The sequence below is a fragment of the Canis lupus genome, chromosome 18, assembly GCF_003254725.2.
Source record: "Canis lupus dingo isolate Sandy chromosome 18, ASM325472v2, whole genome shotgun sequence".
NCBI lineage: Eukaryota > Metazoa > Chordata > Mammalia > Carnivora > Canidae > Canis > Canis lupus.
In genome coordinates this window covers 43240172-43259771 of record NC_064260.1, presented here as the reverse complement: position 1 = coordinate 43259771, position 19600 = coordinate 43240172, and the positions used below count along the sequence as shown (strand labels likewise).

Below are 19600 nucleotides of genomic sequence, written 5' to 3'. Positions count from 1 at the left end.
TGAGTTGTATAAATTCTTTACATACTTTGGATATTAGCTCCTTATTAGATATATAATTTGCAAGTATCTTCTCCCATTCACTAGGTTGCCTTTTCGTTTTGTTGATGGTTTCTTTTGCTGTGCAGAAGCTTTTTATTTCAGTGTAGTCCCAATAGCTTACTTTTGCTTTTGTTTCGGTTGCCTGAAGTCACTCCAGATTATTTTAAAAGTCAAATAAACATTCCATGAAAAAGGTGAACTGTAAAGTAATATACTTTTTTAAAAATAAAGGCTGCAATCTCCTTCATAATTAAAAGGTGAATTAACTTACACTTCTATTGTCTCACATTCACAATCTACAATGAGATACACACTCAAGAAAATAAAACTCAAGTTATATCAATGAACACATTCCCCCAATTTCACTAAATTCTTTTCCTTCAGGCACTGTAACTTTTCAGGATAAGTTTATCTGTGCCTCCTGACTCCACAGGAACAGGAGTCCTGATTTCTTTTCCAATTATGATATGAGATGACAGAAGCACTAGATAAAATGAGATCAGCAATAATCATTGACTGTTCATAAAAAGAACTAAGTTTGGAATTGATTATCTTTCGTTTTCTTCTTGGTCAAAATGATACAAATTTTTTTGACAAAAGGTGGAAAGGTTTTTTTAAAAGGTGATTGAGGTGGGAGTGGGAGAAAAGGTGACAAATTAAACATATTAGTTGAAGATTTCTAGGGCCTCATTTTTCAGAGCAAAGGAATGTCTGGTGTACCTGACAGAAACTAATAATCACTCTTGTCATTTTCAGACAGAGCTAGTCAGAGAGAGGTTCGCCAATCCCTGCTGATTCACACAAACATTTGCTTCCTGAACTCAGAGTAAATCAATTTTGGGGAACATGTCTTCTGTGAAGATAATTTTATAGGGCAACCTCTCTAACCAGCTACCATGTGAAGACAGCAGCCCAACAGTCAACTTCTTTTTCCTGTCTGGTTCTCTCACCCTCATCTGTTGGGAGAAAGAAATGCAGGAATCTGTGATTTGGCCTGTCACGGTGTTCAACATTTTAAAAAATTGAAATCCTTAAATACCACTGGGTTTTGGTAAACTTGGTTTTCCTGAATGATGTAGGTATGAAAGTATTATAACAAAGGGACATCAAGGCTGCTATGCTTCAAAGGCATGGAATATTAATAACAATGGTGACAATATAGTTTATAAACAAAGATTTTAAATATCAATTTTAAAAACAATTTATAGTTCACATTTGAAATAAATTACATAATCTTCTATAATAGATTTATCTTCTTATAATAAATTGCTTTGGCAAATAGTAAAATTATTTTTGCATTCCTTGCCCTAAAGAAGGTTGCTAGCTGAGGTGGCAAAGGGAAACTTTTCTAAAACTAGTAATAAGTACTAATGGATATTTTAACTTTATAATATTTTAGGATTCACACATCTTCAGATATACATTATAATTAACTTACATTAGTAGAAAAAACTTATAGTTATACATGGAGACAGACACTGTTGATTGCTTCTATAACATCCATTATTCTCTATCCCTTCTGCTTCCCATGCTAACAAAAACCAATTTTGTTTGGGTAACTAGCCTCCAAATGTTTGCGAGGCAAATCCTCAGCTCCTGAACCTCAATCAGTCTTGGATCCATTCTTCTTGCTGGTGACTACTTTAAGCATTGGCATGTGACAAAAATGGTCGGTCAATGAGATGCAGTCTGTTGAAAGGCCTCTAAGGTTTCCCCTGCTCTTAAAAAGAGACATTTAAGAATAACTGGTCCTTTTTTTTTTTTTTTTTTTTTTTGCCCCAGAATGTTCATAGGTGAGGATATAAAGCCTCGAGTTACAGCAATGACCATGAGCAACGTTTGCTGACACGTGGAGGGCAGCAGAGCAGGAAGAGGACTAGAACATGGTTTCTGATGGTGTTGCTGAGCTGAACTTGACGACTCTAGGAACTCATTAGGTGAATAAAGCTATTTATTGTTTTAGCTACTTTTAGTTAGCCTTTCAGTTACATACAGTCAAAAGCATCTGAACTGGCAATTACAATGCCCATATTACAGATGAGGAAACCAGTTCAGAGAAATTCAACAGACACAAGGCCAGTCAGTAAATGGCAGTCACGATTAGAACTTCTTGCTTTTCTTTAACAAATCTCTAAATAACACTGTGCATGAAGCACTAGGTATACAATGGGTTTTAAGTGTGAAGGGAACACAGATCTTAGAGACTCACAATCTAGAAGGGATATAAACATACAAAAAAGTAGTTAAAGAAATGTGATAAAGAGGGATCCCTGGGTGGCTCAGCGGTTTAGCGCCTGCCTTCGGCCCAGGGCATGATCCTAGAGTCCCGGGATCGAGTTCCACATCAGGCTCCCTGCATGGAGCCTGCTTCTCCCTCTGCCTGTGTCTCTGCCTGTCTCTCTCTGTGTCTCTCATGAATAAATAAATAAAATCTTAAAAAAAAAGGAAAGAAATGTGATAAAGAGAAACAGAGCAAGAAGCTATCAATTCACAAGAGAAAACATTTAACTATCCCAAAAGATGTTAGGGATAAGTATATCTGAGAGATAGCAAATTCTTTTCTTTAGTGACTTAAAATTTCAAAAGACAACTTCCTATGACTGTTACATTTCAAAATAAATTTTTAAAAACTTCCAAAGAAACAGATGTAATCTTCTAAACATAATGTTGAATAAATTAAGACAAAAAAAATACATCTTATGTGAATTCATTTATAGGCAAAATTAATTTATGTTATTAGAAGTCACAATAGTGGTTTCTCTGGTAGAAGAGAATCATAATGAAATGAAGAAAGCACAAAAAAGTTTCTGTAGTTTCTATAGTAAAATCTGATACTGACATGGGTGCTAGTTATCCAGGTGTTTCAGCTTGCAAAAATGTATCTGAGCCATATATACATACACATAAATATATACACATGTGTAATTTTCTGTATTTATACTACACTTCAGTAGTTTAAAAAAACTATGTTCTTATAAAAAATATAGATAGAAAGAGTACAAAAAAATTAAAAGTGCCAAATTCCTTGGTCATCTCTCAGGAATCCCACATTTCTGAGAGGAAATCACTATTAACAGTTCCATGTAAATAATTCTAAATAATCTACAACTTTCCCCACATATTTTCTCTCTCACTCTAAGATTCTATTCATTTATCTGAGAGAGAGAGATGAAGAGAGAGAGACAGCATGGGGGGAGCAGGAGAAGCAGAGGGAGAAGCAGACGCCCCACTGAGCAGCAAGTCAGTCACTGGGCTCAACCCCAGGACCCTGAGATCATGACCTGAGCAGAAGGCTGCCACTTAACCAACTAAGCCACCCAGTAACCCCTCCATGTATTTTCGAGTATAAATGGCCATGGATGCATATACACATTTTTTTAAAACATTTTATTTTAAATAATAAATCATATTTTATATCTGTTTTACAATTTGATTTTTTACCTTACATTCATCTTTCTACTCAGTTAACTACTTCATAATATGCATGTATTGTTAACTCTTATGTATTACTTGCCAATGCACGCTGATATATTTGTAGTTATTTTCAACTTTTCATGTGTGGCTATTTCAGTACTGTAGTGTCCTGTAAATGAGCCTGTGGGTCAAAGGGCAGACGATTAAGTCAGGTTTGATACTAAAAAGAGAAGATAGGAAAGAATATTTCTGGTCGAAGAAATGATAGAGCATAACCAAGAAAACTTAAGTATGTGTCAAATCTGAAGGACAAGGTGTGTATGAGTTCAACGGAGAGGCTCATGGTTAAAGATAATAAGGGGTTTTCTGAGCCACTGTAAGGAATTTGGATTTTTTCCTAGAATCCAAAGCAAAAGGAGCTACTGAAGAGTCACAACCAGGAAAGCCAACATATAAGGGGGGTCTTTTATATCTTCCTGTTAATAGTGAAAGGCTGGATGATAAAGACAGAACTGCATCCAAGGGAGCAGGTGAGCATGAGCCATGTTAAGGAGCTTGAATAAACAGGACTGGATAAGAGACTCAGAGTGAGACTAAAGGTTCATGATGACTTCCATGTCTCACTTGGTCACTGGATAAATGCGAGTGTCATTAACCAAAAAGGGATAGAAGAAGTAGGATTTGAAGGGGGGTGGATTTGGTGTTCTATCTGGAGAATATGGAGCTCTGGAACATCCAACAGGCAAAAGCTGAAAATGCACATCTGTCTAGAACTCAGGAGAGAGGGGAGGAGGAAATAAAGATTTGGAGGTCACTGACATTTAGGGATGATTTGAGGCTGTATGCCACTCCCGGGGGAAAAAAACAAAGCAAGATGAGAAGGAAGACAAACATAAAACACCACAGAATATTAATTTTTAAAGGGTAGGCTGAGGAAGAGAAGTGAGTAGGTGCATTCAAAAAGGTCAAAGAACAAAGAAAGGAAGGTTCTTGGTTCTCTGAAGAAGAAAACCTTAAGGAAATGGTCATTAATCTGAAATGCTAGAGTTAGTTCAAGTAAAATGAAGTTGAAAATTTACTTTAGATTTGGCAATTATATTACTAAAACTTTCAGTGAGCTCACTAGAGTAGAACGTAGATGGAAAATGACTGCACTTGGTTGATAAAGGGATATAAGTAAGGAAAAATAACATCAAATAGAGACTAACCAAAGATTAAGCTTTTTAAGAAGTTTAATGATGAAGAGACAAAGAGGGCAATGGCAGAAAGAAATTAAGAAACAAAGAAATTCTTATTATTTAAAAGGATAAGGGGCACCTGGGTGCCAGTTAAGTTCAGTGGCTGCCTTTAGCTCAGGTCATGATCCCCAAAGCCCCAAATCGGGCTTTCCTGCTCAGCTAGGAGTCTGCTTCTCCCTCTCCCTCTGCCCCTTTCCAGCCCTGCTTGTGCGTGCACACAGTCTCTCTCTCTCAAATAAATACAATCTTTATAAAAATATTTTTAAAGCATAAAAGAAATGTAAGCCTGTTTTATGAGGTCAGAATAAGTTTAAAGAGAACCCAAAGAAGATAAAACAGACAGAAATAAGTGATGTAGAAACATCACAAAGGAGATTGTTTCTAGATATACCAGGTTTCCAGACTGCTGGCTCAACTCATTTACTGGTTTATACTACTTCACTTCATAAAAGTTTTCCTTTTCTGAAATTAAGATAAAGCTGCTCTGAACTGAAACAGTTAAAAATGTTATTGAACTTTCTTAAAATATTCAAGTAGGAAACAATATTGAGAATATTTTTTCCCTATCTGAATGGGAAATCTTTTAGTGGTAAAATGCCTTAGCGTGGACATCATAGGCCACCTTACCAGACTACTAGCTCCTTGAAAGCATAATGAATTTATATATTCAAAAACACTTGCTACATAACTACTATACTAGGCTCGAGGGGTACAAATACAAGCAAGACACATTCTCTATTCTCAAGGAGCTTACAAATAATTACAACACAGTGCAATGAAAACAAGTAAGAGAGGTGGGCACAAACACCATGAGTACACAGAAGAGGGCTATATAGCTTTGCCTGGAGAGTGGAAAGAAGTCAAGGATCTCTGCTTACCCTGGGTCTTCAAAGAGTAAGTAGGAATTTACCAAGTAAAGGGAAAGAAAACTCCTGCTGTAGAGAACAGCATATGTAAAGGCACAGAGAAATGAGAGAGCCTAGTATAAAGAAGCGACACCAGGGAACTTCTGGGGTATGTAAGGCAGGAAAGGACACAAGAGAGCAATCAAGAGTGAGCTGCTAAAACCATCAGTGCTAATGAGCTTGAACATCTTGAAGGTGATGACCAGTCACAGGGAAGTAACACTGCAAGATTCTCTCTCTTTTTTTTTTTAAGATTTTATTTATTTCAGAGAGAGAGAGAGAGAGAGAGCGCGAGCGAGCACAGGAGCGGGAGGGAGAGGGAGAGGGAGAAGCAGACTCCCTGCTGAGTAGGGACCCCCCCCATCCCCACCTCCACCCCCCCACACACACACACGGGGCTCGGCCCCAGGACCTTGGGATCATGACCTGAGCTAAAGGTAGACACTTAAATGACTGAGCCACTCAAGCGCCCTAAATATATGGATTGCTTCATGAATTTGCATGTCATCCTTGTGCATGACATGCCATGCTACTTTTTTTTTAAATTTCATTCCTAGTGTAGTTAACATTCAAGTGTTATATTAGTTTCAGATATACAATACAGTGATTCAATGCTTCCATATATTACCCCATGCTCATCAAGGTAAGTGTACTCTTAATCCCTTTCACCTATTTCACCAGTCACCCTACCCATGTCACCTCTGGTAACCATCTGTTCTCTATAGTTAAGAGTCTGTTTCTTGGTTTGTCTCTTTTTTTTCCCCTTTGTTTATCTGTTTCCTTTCTTAAATTCCATATATGAGGGAAATCACATGATATTTGTCTTTCTCTGACTGGCTTATTTCGCTTAGCGTAATGCTTTCTAGATCCATCCATGTTACTGCAAATGGCAAGATTTTGTTCTTTTTAATGGCTGAATAATATTCCATTGTATATGAATACCATACCTTTATCTATTCATCTACTGATGAACACTTGGGCTGCTTCCATAATTTGGCTAAATAACGCTGCAATAAACACAGGGGCACATATATCCCTTCAAATTACTGTTTTCATATTTTTGGGAAAATAGCCAGTAGTGAGATTACTGGGTCACAGGGTAGTTCCATTTTTAATTTTTTGAGGAATCTCCATACTGTCTTCCACAGTGGCTGTGCCAGCCTCTATCCCCATCAACAGTGCATGAGGGTTCCTTTCTCTTCATATTGCCACCAACACTTGTTTCTTGAGTTTAATCGATTTTAGACATTCTGACAGATGTGAAGTGCTATCTCATTGTGATTCTGATTTGCATTTCCCTGATGATGAGTGATGTCAAGCATCTTTTCATGTGTCTGTTGGTATCTTAGAAAAAAAAGTCTGTCCACGTTTTCTGCCCATTTCTTAATTGAATTATTTGGGTTTTGGTGTTGAGTCTTATAAGTTTTTTATACATTTTGGATACCAACCCTTTATCGGATACATCATTTGCAAGATTTTCATTCTTTGCACCTTCCATGGACCTAGTACCAGGCAGGCCTTTCACTATAGAAAACTCACAATAAATATATGTGGAATAAACAGAAGAGTCAGAATCTTAGAATGATAAAAATATTTGAAAAAACACAGATCCTAAGGAGAAGGGAATTGAAGGGAACGGAGTATTTAAAGCACAAACTAATTTACTAATGAAGTCACAGTTATACTGGCTAAGGCCCTGTTTAAAAAAGTGTTTGTTGTATGCATCATCTACCCGTCAAAAGTTAAGATTAACGTTCTCCAAAGTGTCAAAGTGAAGAGTCCCTACATGCTTGAAAAAAGTTCCAAAAACTTAGACTTTGACTAGATTTTCATTGCTTGAGGCAAATTCTCTTTGATAAGTAGAGATGAGCATAGAAAGAAAAAATACAGTAGATTCTAATAGTTCAGTGTCAAGACATGTAACATCTGATAATGAGCATTAAGAATTTCAAATTGAATTTAAAGTCATTCCATGGGGTGCCTGGGTGACTCAGTAAGTTAAGTGTCCAACTCTTGATTTTTGGCTGAGCTCATGATCTCAGGGTTGTGGGATCGAGCCCTGTGTTGTGGGCTGTGCTGGGCATGGAGCCTGCTTAAGATCCTCTCTGCAACCTTCCTGCTTCCCCTCCCCCACCATCTCTCTCTGCCTCTCAGAAAGAGTAAAAATAAAATAAAAAGTCATCCCATGTGCTAGCATCAAAAATAAATGATTAGAATGAACTAAGAAGACTGCCCAAACCTACTAAGAGAAGTAGATTGCTGCGTTTGGCAGAAATCACCAACTTATTTGATTTCCTCCACCACACTCGTTAAAACATCCTACAATAACATGGTACCCATTATTAAAATATGAGTTCCTTTATCAATCTTCTTTTTTTTTTCTAAAGATTTATTTATTCATTCATGATAGACATAGAGAGAGAGAGGCAGAGATACAGGCAGAGGGAGAAGCAGGCCCCACGCCGGGAGCCCGATGTGGGACTCGATCCCGAGATTCCAGGATCACGCCCTGGGCCAAAGGCAGGTGCCAAACCACTGAGCCACCCAGGGATCTCCCTTTATCAAGCTTCTTTATCAATCTTTGATTAGTTAGGTACAACTACTGGCAATAGTGACAACTGTACTCTGAGAATAAAGGTTAAAAAAAAGGGAGAAGAAACTGATGCCCTATGTACACAAGAGGTAGTAAACTCAAGAAACAACTAGACCAAAGGTTTCCCATAAATATTGTGCAGTAGGGATGAACTTGACTAAATCCTAGGGAACTACTAAACTCTGGACAAAGATGAGGTCAGATTCCCACCATAATTTAGGAATCTCTACTCTAAGAAAATAACAATTCTAAATTCTAATGTGATGAGCCAATCACACTAGTTTGATTATGAATGGAAAAGGGTAACATTCTCTGGTCACTGGCATCAGAGACTGGAGATAGTCATGTATCAGGTTACCATTATTAGACTACAAGAACTAATTTACTTATTTGACTCCAAAGCAATGAAGCCTAAAGGCAATGTAATTATTGTGCCTAATGTCCTATTTCAAAAAATATTTGATAAAGGTCCACAGAATAGAATTTATTAAATAAAACTGAATGAAGAATACAGTGATCTGGATTCTAGTCTTAAATCAGATACCGATTCATTATATATATAATCATGGCTAAATCACAAACAGTCCACATCCCAATTTATGTATCACAATAATGTACTTACTCATGACTGTGTTAAATGTTCTAAGTCCTTCAAAAAAGTAGCACTTGACATGTAAGATGAAGGTGTTCCAAATGAGATGTTAATCACTGTGACTAAAGTTAACCATTTCCACTTAAATAGAACTTACCTCCAAAATACTCAGTGCACTCAATAGATACATGTTCATTAACTCCTAAAAGGCATTGTCCAAACATTCCATAAATAAGGAAATAGACATATTAAATTAATTCAGAATCTATCAAAAATTCTGTTACAGAATCAGGAATAGACCCAAACTCTGAGTTTCCCCTCCCCCATCCACAGTCCATTGTTTAAGTCACTTTCCTAGCTTAAATTACGTTGTTCTATGGATCAGAAACATAATTAGTTATGATAGGAACAGAAACTTCTCTTCCAAAGGCTTCAAATCCATTTTAGTAAAATATGTTCAAACTTAAAATGAGAATGGTTTTATAAATGGCAACTATTTATTAAACCCAGTAAAGTATTTCATCTTAATATTAGGTTAAGCAATCTGTAAAGAATAGAGACTGTAATTTTTAAACACAGAGTTGGAAAAGCAAACCAGTAGCAAAGACCAAAGACTATGAAGGTATCTACCTCTCTAAAAAAGATTAAGAAAAATAGGAGAAAGGGTAAAAGAAAATAAAACCTAAAACTGATATGTTTCTAAGGAATTCTAAGGAATACTATGGATTATCTGTATATTATAAGGATTATCTATGGATTATCTGAAAACTATACCTCCAGAAAAGCATTAGATACTTATTAATCCATCTTCCACATTAGTAAAATGCTTCCCCCGCCCCGCCCCCCCCACAGGGTATCTCCTGGGAAAAACTAAGTACTGTCATATACGCTGTTAATCTGATAACAGCATTTTCTGGAGGCTTTTTGGAAATAAGTAGTAAAAGTTTAAAAAAAATATATATATATATATATACACATACTAAATTTCCTTTATATAACCTTAACCAAGTAAGGTAGACAGATTATTGTTCTCAATTCTTTATATTCTGTTATAAAATTATACATCCACACTCTCTGTCATGTAACATTGCAGGGCTTGGCCACATGATTTGTTTTTGCCGATGAGATATTAAAAGACTCGGTGCCAGCAGAGGCTTAAAATGTATTTTGGTAGTTTTGCCTGTTTCTGGTATTCTGGTGATAAACCATGAAATGGGTATGCCCTAGGTAGCTGCTGCCCCTTCATGGTAGGCCTCAGGGTAAACAGGTTCAGAGCAGATCTAACGCAACATGTAGCCTGAAGGCAGGACCAGTCACCACAGACTGAAGTAGATGTGTGTGGGCCTAAGTCATGAAAGTAGATGTGTCCGGCCTAGATTCAGGAAAACCCCAGGTGATGTACAGACCCAATATGAAAATGAACACCATAAGCCACTCAATAAAACACTGGTTTGTTATGCAGAACTATTACAGCAATATCTGACCAGTACACCCAGGATTCTTACACCTAAAAATGTATCCTAAAGTAATCAGAGAGAAACAGATTCATATGTGCATTTTATCATAGCAATATTTCTAACAGCAAAAAACTGGAAACATCCTATTGTCAAATATTAGAGGAATAATTAATTATAACCTAGCTAGGCCACTAAATATTTGAACCTATGTACATATTTTTAAAAAACACTCAAAAGGGCAGCCTGGGGCAGCCCTGGTGGCGCAGCGGTTTAGCGCCGCCTGCGGCCTGGGGTGTGATCCTGGCCACCTGGGATTGAGTCCCACGTCGGGCTTCCTGCGTGGAGCCTGCTTCTCCCTCTGCCTGTGTCTCTGCCTCTCTCTTCGCTCTCTCTGAATGAATGAATAAATAAATCTTTAAAAAAAAAAAAAAAAAAGGCAGCTTGGGTGGCTCAGCAGTTTAGCACCGCCTTCAGCTCAGGGCCTGATCCTGGAGACCTGGAATCAAGTCCCACGTCAGGCTCCCTGAATGGAGCCTGCTTCTCCCTCTGCCTGTGTCTCTGCCTCTCTCTCTGTGTCTCTCATGAATAAATGAATAGAATCTTTAAAAAAAAAAAAAAAAAAACTGGGATCCCTGGGTGGCGCAGCGGTTTGGCACCTGCCTTTGGCCCAGGGCACGATCCCGGAGACCCGGGATCGAATCCCACGTTGGGCTCCCGGTGCATGGAGCCTGCTTCTCCCTCTGCCTGTGTCTCTGCCTCTCTCTGTGTGTGTGTGTGTGTGTGACTATCATAAATAATTAAAGAAAAAAAAATTAAAAAAAAACACTCAAAAATGTAAGATGTTCATAGTACTCTCAGTTTAAAAAGCATCAAAAGAAAGATGACTAGACTATTTTTAAAAAAATTATTTACAAACAGAGAAAAAGATCAGGTGAATAAAATAATTCCCTGAAGAAACACAAATGCTTTTCTGTACCAAATATTATTTTATGCTAAATATTATACCAAATACTATACTCAGAATAAAGAAGTAAATTAAGACAAGCATCTTCCCTAAAACTTCCTGAAACTAACGATCTATTCAGGAAGATATATATTAAAAATCAGTTATCACATATGTGTAATTACAAATTGCAATAAGCTATTGAGGCAGAAATTGCTAATTATCCTCAGCATTTATTTCCCCCTTCTTACATGGAACCAGAGTCTCCGAATTTTATCTGCCCATGGCCACCTGAAATGGACTACACTTCCAGCCTTCCTTGCTGTTAGGAGGGGCCACATAACTAAGTTCTGACCAATGGGATCTAATTAGAAGTGGTACATACAACTTCTAGTAAGCATCCTTAAAAATAAAGGACTTGCTTTTTGTTGCTTTTCCCCCTTCTTACCAGATGGAGCAGGTATTTTGGACTATAATGTGAAAGCTTCATGCTGAGAGTGGCAGAGCAACAGAACAGGAGGAGCCTGAGTTCCCTAACACTGTGGAACTACTAACTGTATACCTACAGGCCTTTCACATGAGAGAGAAACAAAATTCTACTTTATTTAAGTCATTTTCATTTTTAGTTTTCAGTCATTCACAGCTGAACCTAATCATAACTGGCACAGCTATAAAAGAAAAATGAAGGATTCAATAAGAGATCATAACAGAAACTGTTCCATTTTGACAGGAGAAAGGTCCCCTGAAGAAGTAACATTTATTCTGTGACCTGACACACCTGGCCAGGAGAGTACCAGGTGAAGAAAGGTGAGGTGGCAAACTCTTCACAGAGGGGAAATCAAAGAAGCAACTGCTGTAACTTAAGCGTAAATCATCACAGGAACAGGTAACAAATTTGGAGATGTTAAGACTGATTGTTTATACAGTGAATTAGAATAAAAGCAGAGCAGTAAAGCAAATAGGTGGGTTGGCTCCAATATCGTAATATCTATTCCAACAAGCAAAAATTATGCCAAAATGAGGAGGGAGGGGTGCAGAACGAGAATGAATCCCGTTAAAGAAATTAATAGCTGCTTCCAAACTTCGGTATTACTAGTGTTTAAAATAGATGGATTCTCTGATTGGAGTGTTTCATATACCATGAGAACGTCACTGGATATTTAAATGCTAATTCTCCCTGGAACAAACAAAAGTTTGTTAAAAATTTTTGAAATAATGTTTCTTGTCTATTTCTTATTATAAAAGGGAAACAAATTTATTGTAGGGATTAAAGCAAATATGTACATAAGACATTAAAAAATAAATCATATGTAAATTCATCCCCTTCCAACATTTCATAATGAAACTGTTTCTATACGTATTTACATGCCCACATACATAGATACATAAGACACACTCAAAAATGGGACTATAATGCATAAAAGCTGCATGTGCTTTTTCAATTGCTTTATCATGAACACATTCCATATCATTAAAATATTTTTAAAACTATGATTTTTAATGGCTCCATAACATATAATTTGTTTAGCCAATCAAATCTGGGGATTCCTGAGTTAAAACTGTCAACCACAAATTAAAGCCCTTTGAGTCAGGAAGCTAACTTCAAAATCTGCAATGGAGAGTTTATTCAAAAATCTCAAGTTACAGTTTGAAAACATTGGAACCGGGCAGCCCCGGTGGCGCAGCGGTTTGGCGCTGCCTGCAGCCTGGGGTGTGATCCTGGAGACCCAGGATCGAGTCTCACATCGGGCTCCCTGCATGGAGCCTGCTTCTCCCTCTGCCTCTCTCTCTCTGTGTCTATGAATAAATAAAATCTTTAATAAAAAATAAAATTAAAAAAAAAGAGAGAAAACATTGGAACCTTCTAACCAAGAATTCAATGAAATTCACTGAGTTTTAGCCATAAAAGATGCTCACTAAAGACTGTATTTTCCCAAATGGAGCATAACATTTCATAGTCTTGAGGAAGAAACTGATTAAGTATCAAAGACTGAGGTAGTAATAAAAAATAAGAACTACTGAGTGCCCACTGTAAGAATTAATGACTATCTACAATGTTCTTTTTTTAATAAAGCAAAAAAAGAGAATGTATGCATTTATTACTGGTGTAAGTTTTCAAGTAGATATAGAAAAAAGTAACAACAGAAAAGTACACATAATATAAAAAGAATAGAAACAAATAACAAAGGATTAGAAGTTGTTAATTGTGGAATATGATATTCTTTGAACTTTGCTATATTTAGCATTTTTCTCACAACCAAAAAAATTAATGTTAAATTAAAATATTTGTCATGTGAGTAAAGTAATTCAGATTTCAGCTATCAAAATAGAAGGAAATCAGTGTTTTGCCAGAGGCTAAGAAAATCTTTTGAGAAAGAAAAACAAAATTCTAGGCATTTAGCATTAGGCATTTGTTGTAAAATAAAACTATTTTAAACTGAATATCAATGTTTTATGTTGGAAATAAGCCTGAGGAAGGCCTAGCTTTTGAACTTTACCGCTGAGCTTTCTTCAAGTACTAGACTACCTAAAAATGATATATTTTCTGTTCTATCAAAAAGGTTGTTTTAAGCAGTTAGCAAGTATTTTAAAAATTGCAAGACTGCATTTCAGTTTCTGACTATTCTGTTAACTTTTTATACCTAAGGTTTTCCTGATGCCAAGCCCATTTTTTAATATTCTGGTTTCTTTTTTTTTTTTAAAAGATTTTATTTATTTATTCATGAGACACACACAGAGAGAGAAGCAGAGACACAGACAGAGGGAGAAGCAGGCTCCATGCAGGGAGCTCGATGCAGGACTCGATCCTGGGACTCCAGGATCATGCCCTGAGCCAAAGGCAGACACTTAAGCGCTGAGCCACCCAGGCACCCCAAAATTCTGGTTTCTAAAATCCAAACTTAGTTCAGATGACAGAGTTTACCATTTGATGAAATGTCTTACTACTAAACATAAATGGATGCAATTTTCTATTAAGTGAGGTCCCTAGCAGAAAAACTAAATTAAAGAATAAAAAATTATAGAAATAAATGAATCTTTACATCAGTTCTCACAAACAAAATTTTCAAATAAATGTAAATTTTTTCAATTGCCCCATTTTCCCCAAATGTAGCTTTAGGTTGTCGTCACTTTGTGACAGCATCCCCCACCCCCTAACTCCACTAATCAGTTCTCACCTTCTTTCCCTGCTGGAACACGTGAATTTTTCAGCAAAAGTGACTCATTCATTGGCATCTTGTCAAACTAACCCTGAAACTATAAGGAAGCTTGGCGCTAACAGAATTCTAAAGCTAGAATACTTTCACTAACACACATCATTTTGACTTTAGAGAACTGAATCACTTTCAGATCCAAATACATACTAATGAACTCTGTTTATATTTTTCCTTACTAATTGTTCTCCACCATGCTACCTCCTCCCAATTTTAGTTTGGCAATTCCCTAATCTAAAGTATCTCCTGTCTCTAGAGAAGACAAGATGGGGAACACAGAAACAAAAGAACAGGAGTGGGGAGAAAAAAAAAGCAGTTGTTCACTCAGCCTGGAAAAAGATCCTATTCTGAACAATTAGCAACTCGTATCCATTCCATACAGTTCTCAAAATTTATTTCTCCCCCTAGTTAAATGAAAACACAATAGAATACACAATACAAACACAATCAGAAATCTCCAGAAACAAATTACTCGTTATTATTATTTCACTAAATAAAAGTTTTTAAAAAGCACACAATAAAAAAAAATTTTTAAACCACACGAAAATCAATTATTAAGAACTATTTAGTCAAAAATCTTCAATAATACGTCACCAGCAGGAACTATCAATTGTAAATCACCTTATGCTTTTGGTTCAAACATTCATCTACGCCAAGATAGAAAGCTGCTCCTTTTAACCAGAGGGAGAGTGGTAGGGAAGGAACAAGAAAACAAATGCTTTGTCAGATTACCATAGACATTTACTTAGAGCTCTGTCAATTGTCACACTCCACCTGGTGGCAGGAGCTGCCTGAATTGGGGAAGTAGCGGTCATTATACAAGAAATTCCAAAGAATACTTTCCAGATGTCTTTGGGGAAAAAGCAAGATGCTTTTCTCTTGCTCTATACAAATAAATCTAACAAGGTTTCACCAAAGTTTTTTCACATAATAGGTCACTATGTAATAAAGAATAACATACAGGTTTGACAGTAATCAGAATGGGAGACCTACATTTACAGCAATTTATTTACAACCAATCTCCACGATAAATTAAATGTCATCTCAAGTCCTTAAAACAGGTTAACAAGACACATCCAGCAACTACAAGATTCTCTATCACATACTCCCACTAACTTTCTTTACCTCTTTCCCCTATGGGTAAACTACAGAGTTTAATTAACACAGTTAACAGCAGCCCGCCACATTGCTTTTAGATATTTGCCAGTAACATATACCCATGGGATACTCTAGACACTGATTTCAACCAAAAATAAAAATAGATAAACAGAGCTCCAACAAAATTAAAACTGAGTCTGGCTGCCCACACTTATTTTCACACATAAGGAAAAATAGCAGTTCTCCTAGAAGCCTCAAGCAGACATATCTTTAGAACACAATGTTAAAAATATGCCCCCCCCCCTTTTGCCCCTACCTGTTTCTCACTCAAAGCTGTGATTTTGGCTTGGAGTTCATGAAGCTGTTTCTTTAAATCAGCATTCTGATTGGAAAGAAAAAATATCTGTGAGAAAGATATTTCATTTGTTAACAGAATAGTAGCAAGAAGACTTTATGCATACTGTATTACAAATGATGAAGCAATCTTAAGCATTTAGCCAATCAAATTTGTCATGCATTAAACTATAGTTATATTATCATCACCTAATACACAGGTCCTAAATGTAGCTCCTACCACTAGAATAGGGGCAGTTCCTTTGCAATTGTTTCAAATTACAAGTTTTATATTTTAGCATCTTATACTGTAGTAGTATTCCTTCTTATTGAAATATTGTTATTCTTTATAGAAAGTATCAATTGACAGAAAACCTAAAGCTCCACTAATCAGACAAAAGCAAGAAAATGGAAGTTATAAGTATGCATACACTGCTTAATGGCATTATCAATAAAGATAAGAGTTTTTTCTCCACTTGCCCTCTCCCTTATTTAGTAGAGTACATTTGTTATTTTAGCCTAGATTTGAAAAGCTGTCAGTGCTGCAACTGCCTTAACACTACATCATTCAAATTAACACACTGACTACCAGGGTATTTTCTCAGTTCTAAAATTCTAGGAATCAAAAAAGAATACTATTTTAGATGAGATACACTGAGCGTGCTTGCTTTATACTCAAGTGGGGAAAAAAATCCAAAATTAAAATTTTCAAATGCTTAATGTAGCAGGACAGCCTACTAACAGACTGAGCACCATTCCAATAAAAGACTACTTTTTCTTCATTGTTTCACATGCATTTCTTTCGATTCACCCTGTTTGGTCTTCTGCCAGGATTGGGACACACATCCTCCCCTTCATGTTTACTCTACATTGTCTTTCTTATATTTGATATAAAGCTTCCGTAATGAGATCACTCACAAGATTGTCCAACAACCTACTGCCCCTTCAGATTCTTTTGAGTTAAGATGCTCTGTTACATGACTACCAGCTCTATCAGAAATGCTAAAATTTTCTAATAATATTTCAGTTGCTGACAATGTAGGTTACCAAATTAAATATAAGAGTCTACTAATCTAAGGTCTACTGCCTCTTGGTTCCCTAAATATAATTTAAATTTTAATACACTTTAAAAAATAAAATAGAGAAGCTTCTCAAAGAAATAGGACTGTCAAACAGGAGTTCAATGTGGGCCATCAATGCCAACCCTCAGAATCCATGGACTGTGTTAAAACCCAACAGGTCGCTGGGTACTAAGTTTTTGAAGAAATGAATATGCTTCCCACTTCCAAAAAATCAATCTGCTTCAGTACCATTCTTTAATCCAAGAATTAATTTTCTTAACTTTACAATGAGGTGTATATGGTATGTTTAACAAAGTTAAATATATATATATATGTATTAAACATATATATATATATATATATATATATATATTTCCACATATATAATAAGTCTAAGTGTTCTGTGAACAGATTTGTGGGCACACAGATCCTGAAAGTCTGATAAACACTCTTCAAACTTAGGACCCACTGTCTAATGGCTACAAAAGAGACACCACCTGAACAATAAATGTAATCATCAAAGACAAGATAACTTTTTAGGAAGATTCCTCTTCAGGGATAGAGATGAACCTAAGTCAAAAACTCCTATGAGAATTTGAACAGAAGGTAGCATCTGTTGGATTATTATATAAGGTAGTTTTAAACCCTCTTTAAGAGTTCTTTCAAAGATAATTTTTTAAAAGTTCTTTGAAAATTATTCTGAAATTATTTAATCATAGTGGAATTAAGTATTTAAGTGTTCTGTACTATATCTGTACTGTGTAAGCTATGAGAAGAATCATTTGGGGCCATATACATTAATTTGGAGACTACAGGAAGCCTCAAAAACTCTGATTCTGGATAAGCAGGCTTACAGAAATGAAATTTAAGCTATATGAAGAGTAATAACTCAATTTGTTCCCCAAAATACTCAAAAAAATTAACATAAAATAACAGAAACAAAGATGAAATAGTAACTACACTATAACAGAGTTACTGGATTTTTCTAAACCTTTGTAACATGAAAATCAATATGCTAAAAATAATTGCTGTTAGAAATAACATAGTTTTCAAAACTTAAGTTCCTGGTTTGTATTTTAGTATCTAACAGGTATTTTATTTTAAATTATTTTAATTTAAAAATTAAATAAGTAAAAGTAGTATTTTACCTGTGGATCCTGCTTCATTTGAGCAACCAGTTTCTGGTAATAAAGAGAGAAAAAGAGCCATCAGTCTTACATATTAATCCACTATGGCTAATCAGACTTGTCCCCCAAAATCTAAAGTTTTAAGTCCACCCTAAAAAAAGGACCACCACACAATGAGAAGAGATCAAAAGCTTCTGTGATCCATATAATATATATGGATTACTTATTTGGTCCATATAATATATGTGTGTGTGTGTGTGTGTGTGTGTGTGTGTGTATATATATAAATCAAACTAGCACTTTGTGTTTGAAATTAATAACTCCTGCTTTTTAACAAATCTGGAGATGGGATGGGGATGGGAGCTTTTAAAAAAGCAATTTAAACAAGCTGGATGCTCTAAAAGCCAAACATCCCTCTAAAATGTTATCATCGTTTATAGAGTCCCAAAAGGCCTTGAAAGAAGCTGCTCCCATAACAAAACAGGCCTGTTTGTATACAGCAAAGTACAGATTTGGTAAGTCTGTTGGTTTGGTTCTTACCACAAAAGGAAGCTAGTATCAGCTACTGACTCTGCCACTGCCTTCTCTGCAGGAGGGTGTACTCAGTGGGACAGTGATGCTTAGTATTTGAAAGTAAGGAAATGAAGAAACAACAACACAAACTCTACCTACCTGGGTTCCTCTGGGAAAGAGAGTGCTACCAGAATACTTAATAAATCCTTTACCAGGGAAAAGAGAAGTCCAAATAAATGAAAAAGAAAGAAAAATGGACATATTCTAACTTAGCTCAACTTCTAAAAGCATCACTGCCCAAAGATGATAATAACTAGGACAGAAAAATTTGAAGGATAAAAAATATCAGAAGGCTGATTCCTAAAAGCATCTGGGAATAAGCTGTTCCCCAAAAGAATTTTTCATATAACTAAAAAATCTGTCCCTCTCTTTGAATGTTGAAGTACTTTAAAAATTTTTAGTCATAAAATACTTCTTATATACTTACCTGCCTTCTTAAACAAACAAAAAAAAAATCAGCTTTGATTGATACTCAGAGGTACGATTACATCAATTAATATACTATTCTATAAACAGCACAATAGGTCCTTACAATAAAGGCCCCAAACTGCTTTGATTTAAAGAGTTCTCATGTCTGCATTTTAGTTTTTCTTTTTTTTTTTTAAAGACTTTATTTATTTGACACAGAGAGAGAGAGAGCACACACGCACAAGCAGGGGAAGCAGGAGACTCTCCTGAGCAGGGAGCCTGATGCAGGGCTCAGATCCCAGAACCCTGGGATCATGACCTGAGCTGTAGGCAGATGCTTAACCAACTGACCACCCAGGTCCCCTTGCATTTTAATTTTTCAATCTACTTCTTAATGCCAAGGAATCAGCTAGCAAATTTTGTTACTATTATTATGTCTCCTCCAACAGCCCCTGAACCCCAACTCAAATTTGCAGCTTCTGATCTACTGTGTGATATGCACAGTGAACTAATTCTAAGATGAACAAATAGGTTATAATAGCTTAAGAAATGTCCCTTGAGTAAAATGTACACTCTTTGGTGAAAGATTTCTGATATTTATTGTAGT

General features: G+C 36.1%; 1 protein-coding gene across 25 annotated transcripts in view; it reads right to left on the bottom strand.

Annotated features, from left to right (window-relative positions):
• PHF21A (PHD finger protein 21A) overlaps positions 1-19600 on the bottom strand; it is a 197281-nt gene that overhangs the window by 137374 nt on the left and 40307 nt on the right. For 13 of the 25 annotated variants that reach the window (XM_025451980.3, XM_025451981.3, XM_049097083.1 and 10 more), the window contains 2 exons: positions 18034-18066; positions 15808-15894 (listed from right to left, as the gene is read on the bottom strand). In XM_025451980.3, coding sequence (XP_025307765.1) covers positions 15808-15894; positions 18034-18066 — 120 coding nt within the window. The remainder of the gene's footprint in view (positions 1-15807; positions 15895-18033; positions 18067-19600) is intronic. The other 12 variants (XM_035701233.2, XM_049097082.1, XM_035701234.2 and 9 more) reach the window with 1 other exon arrangement.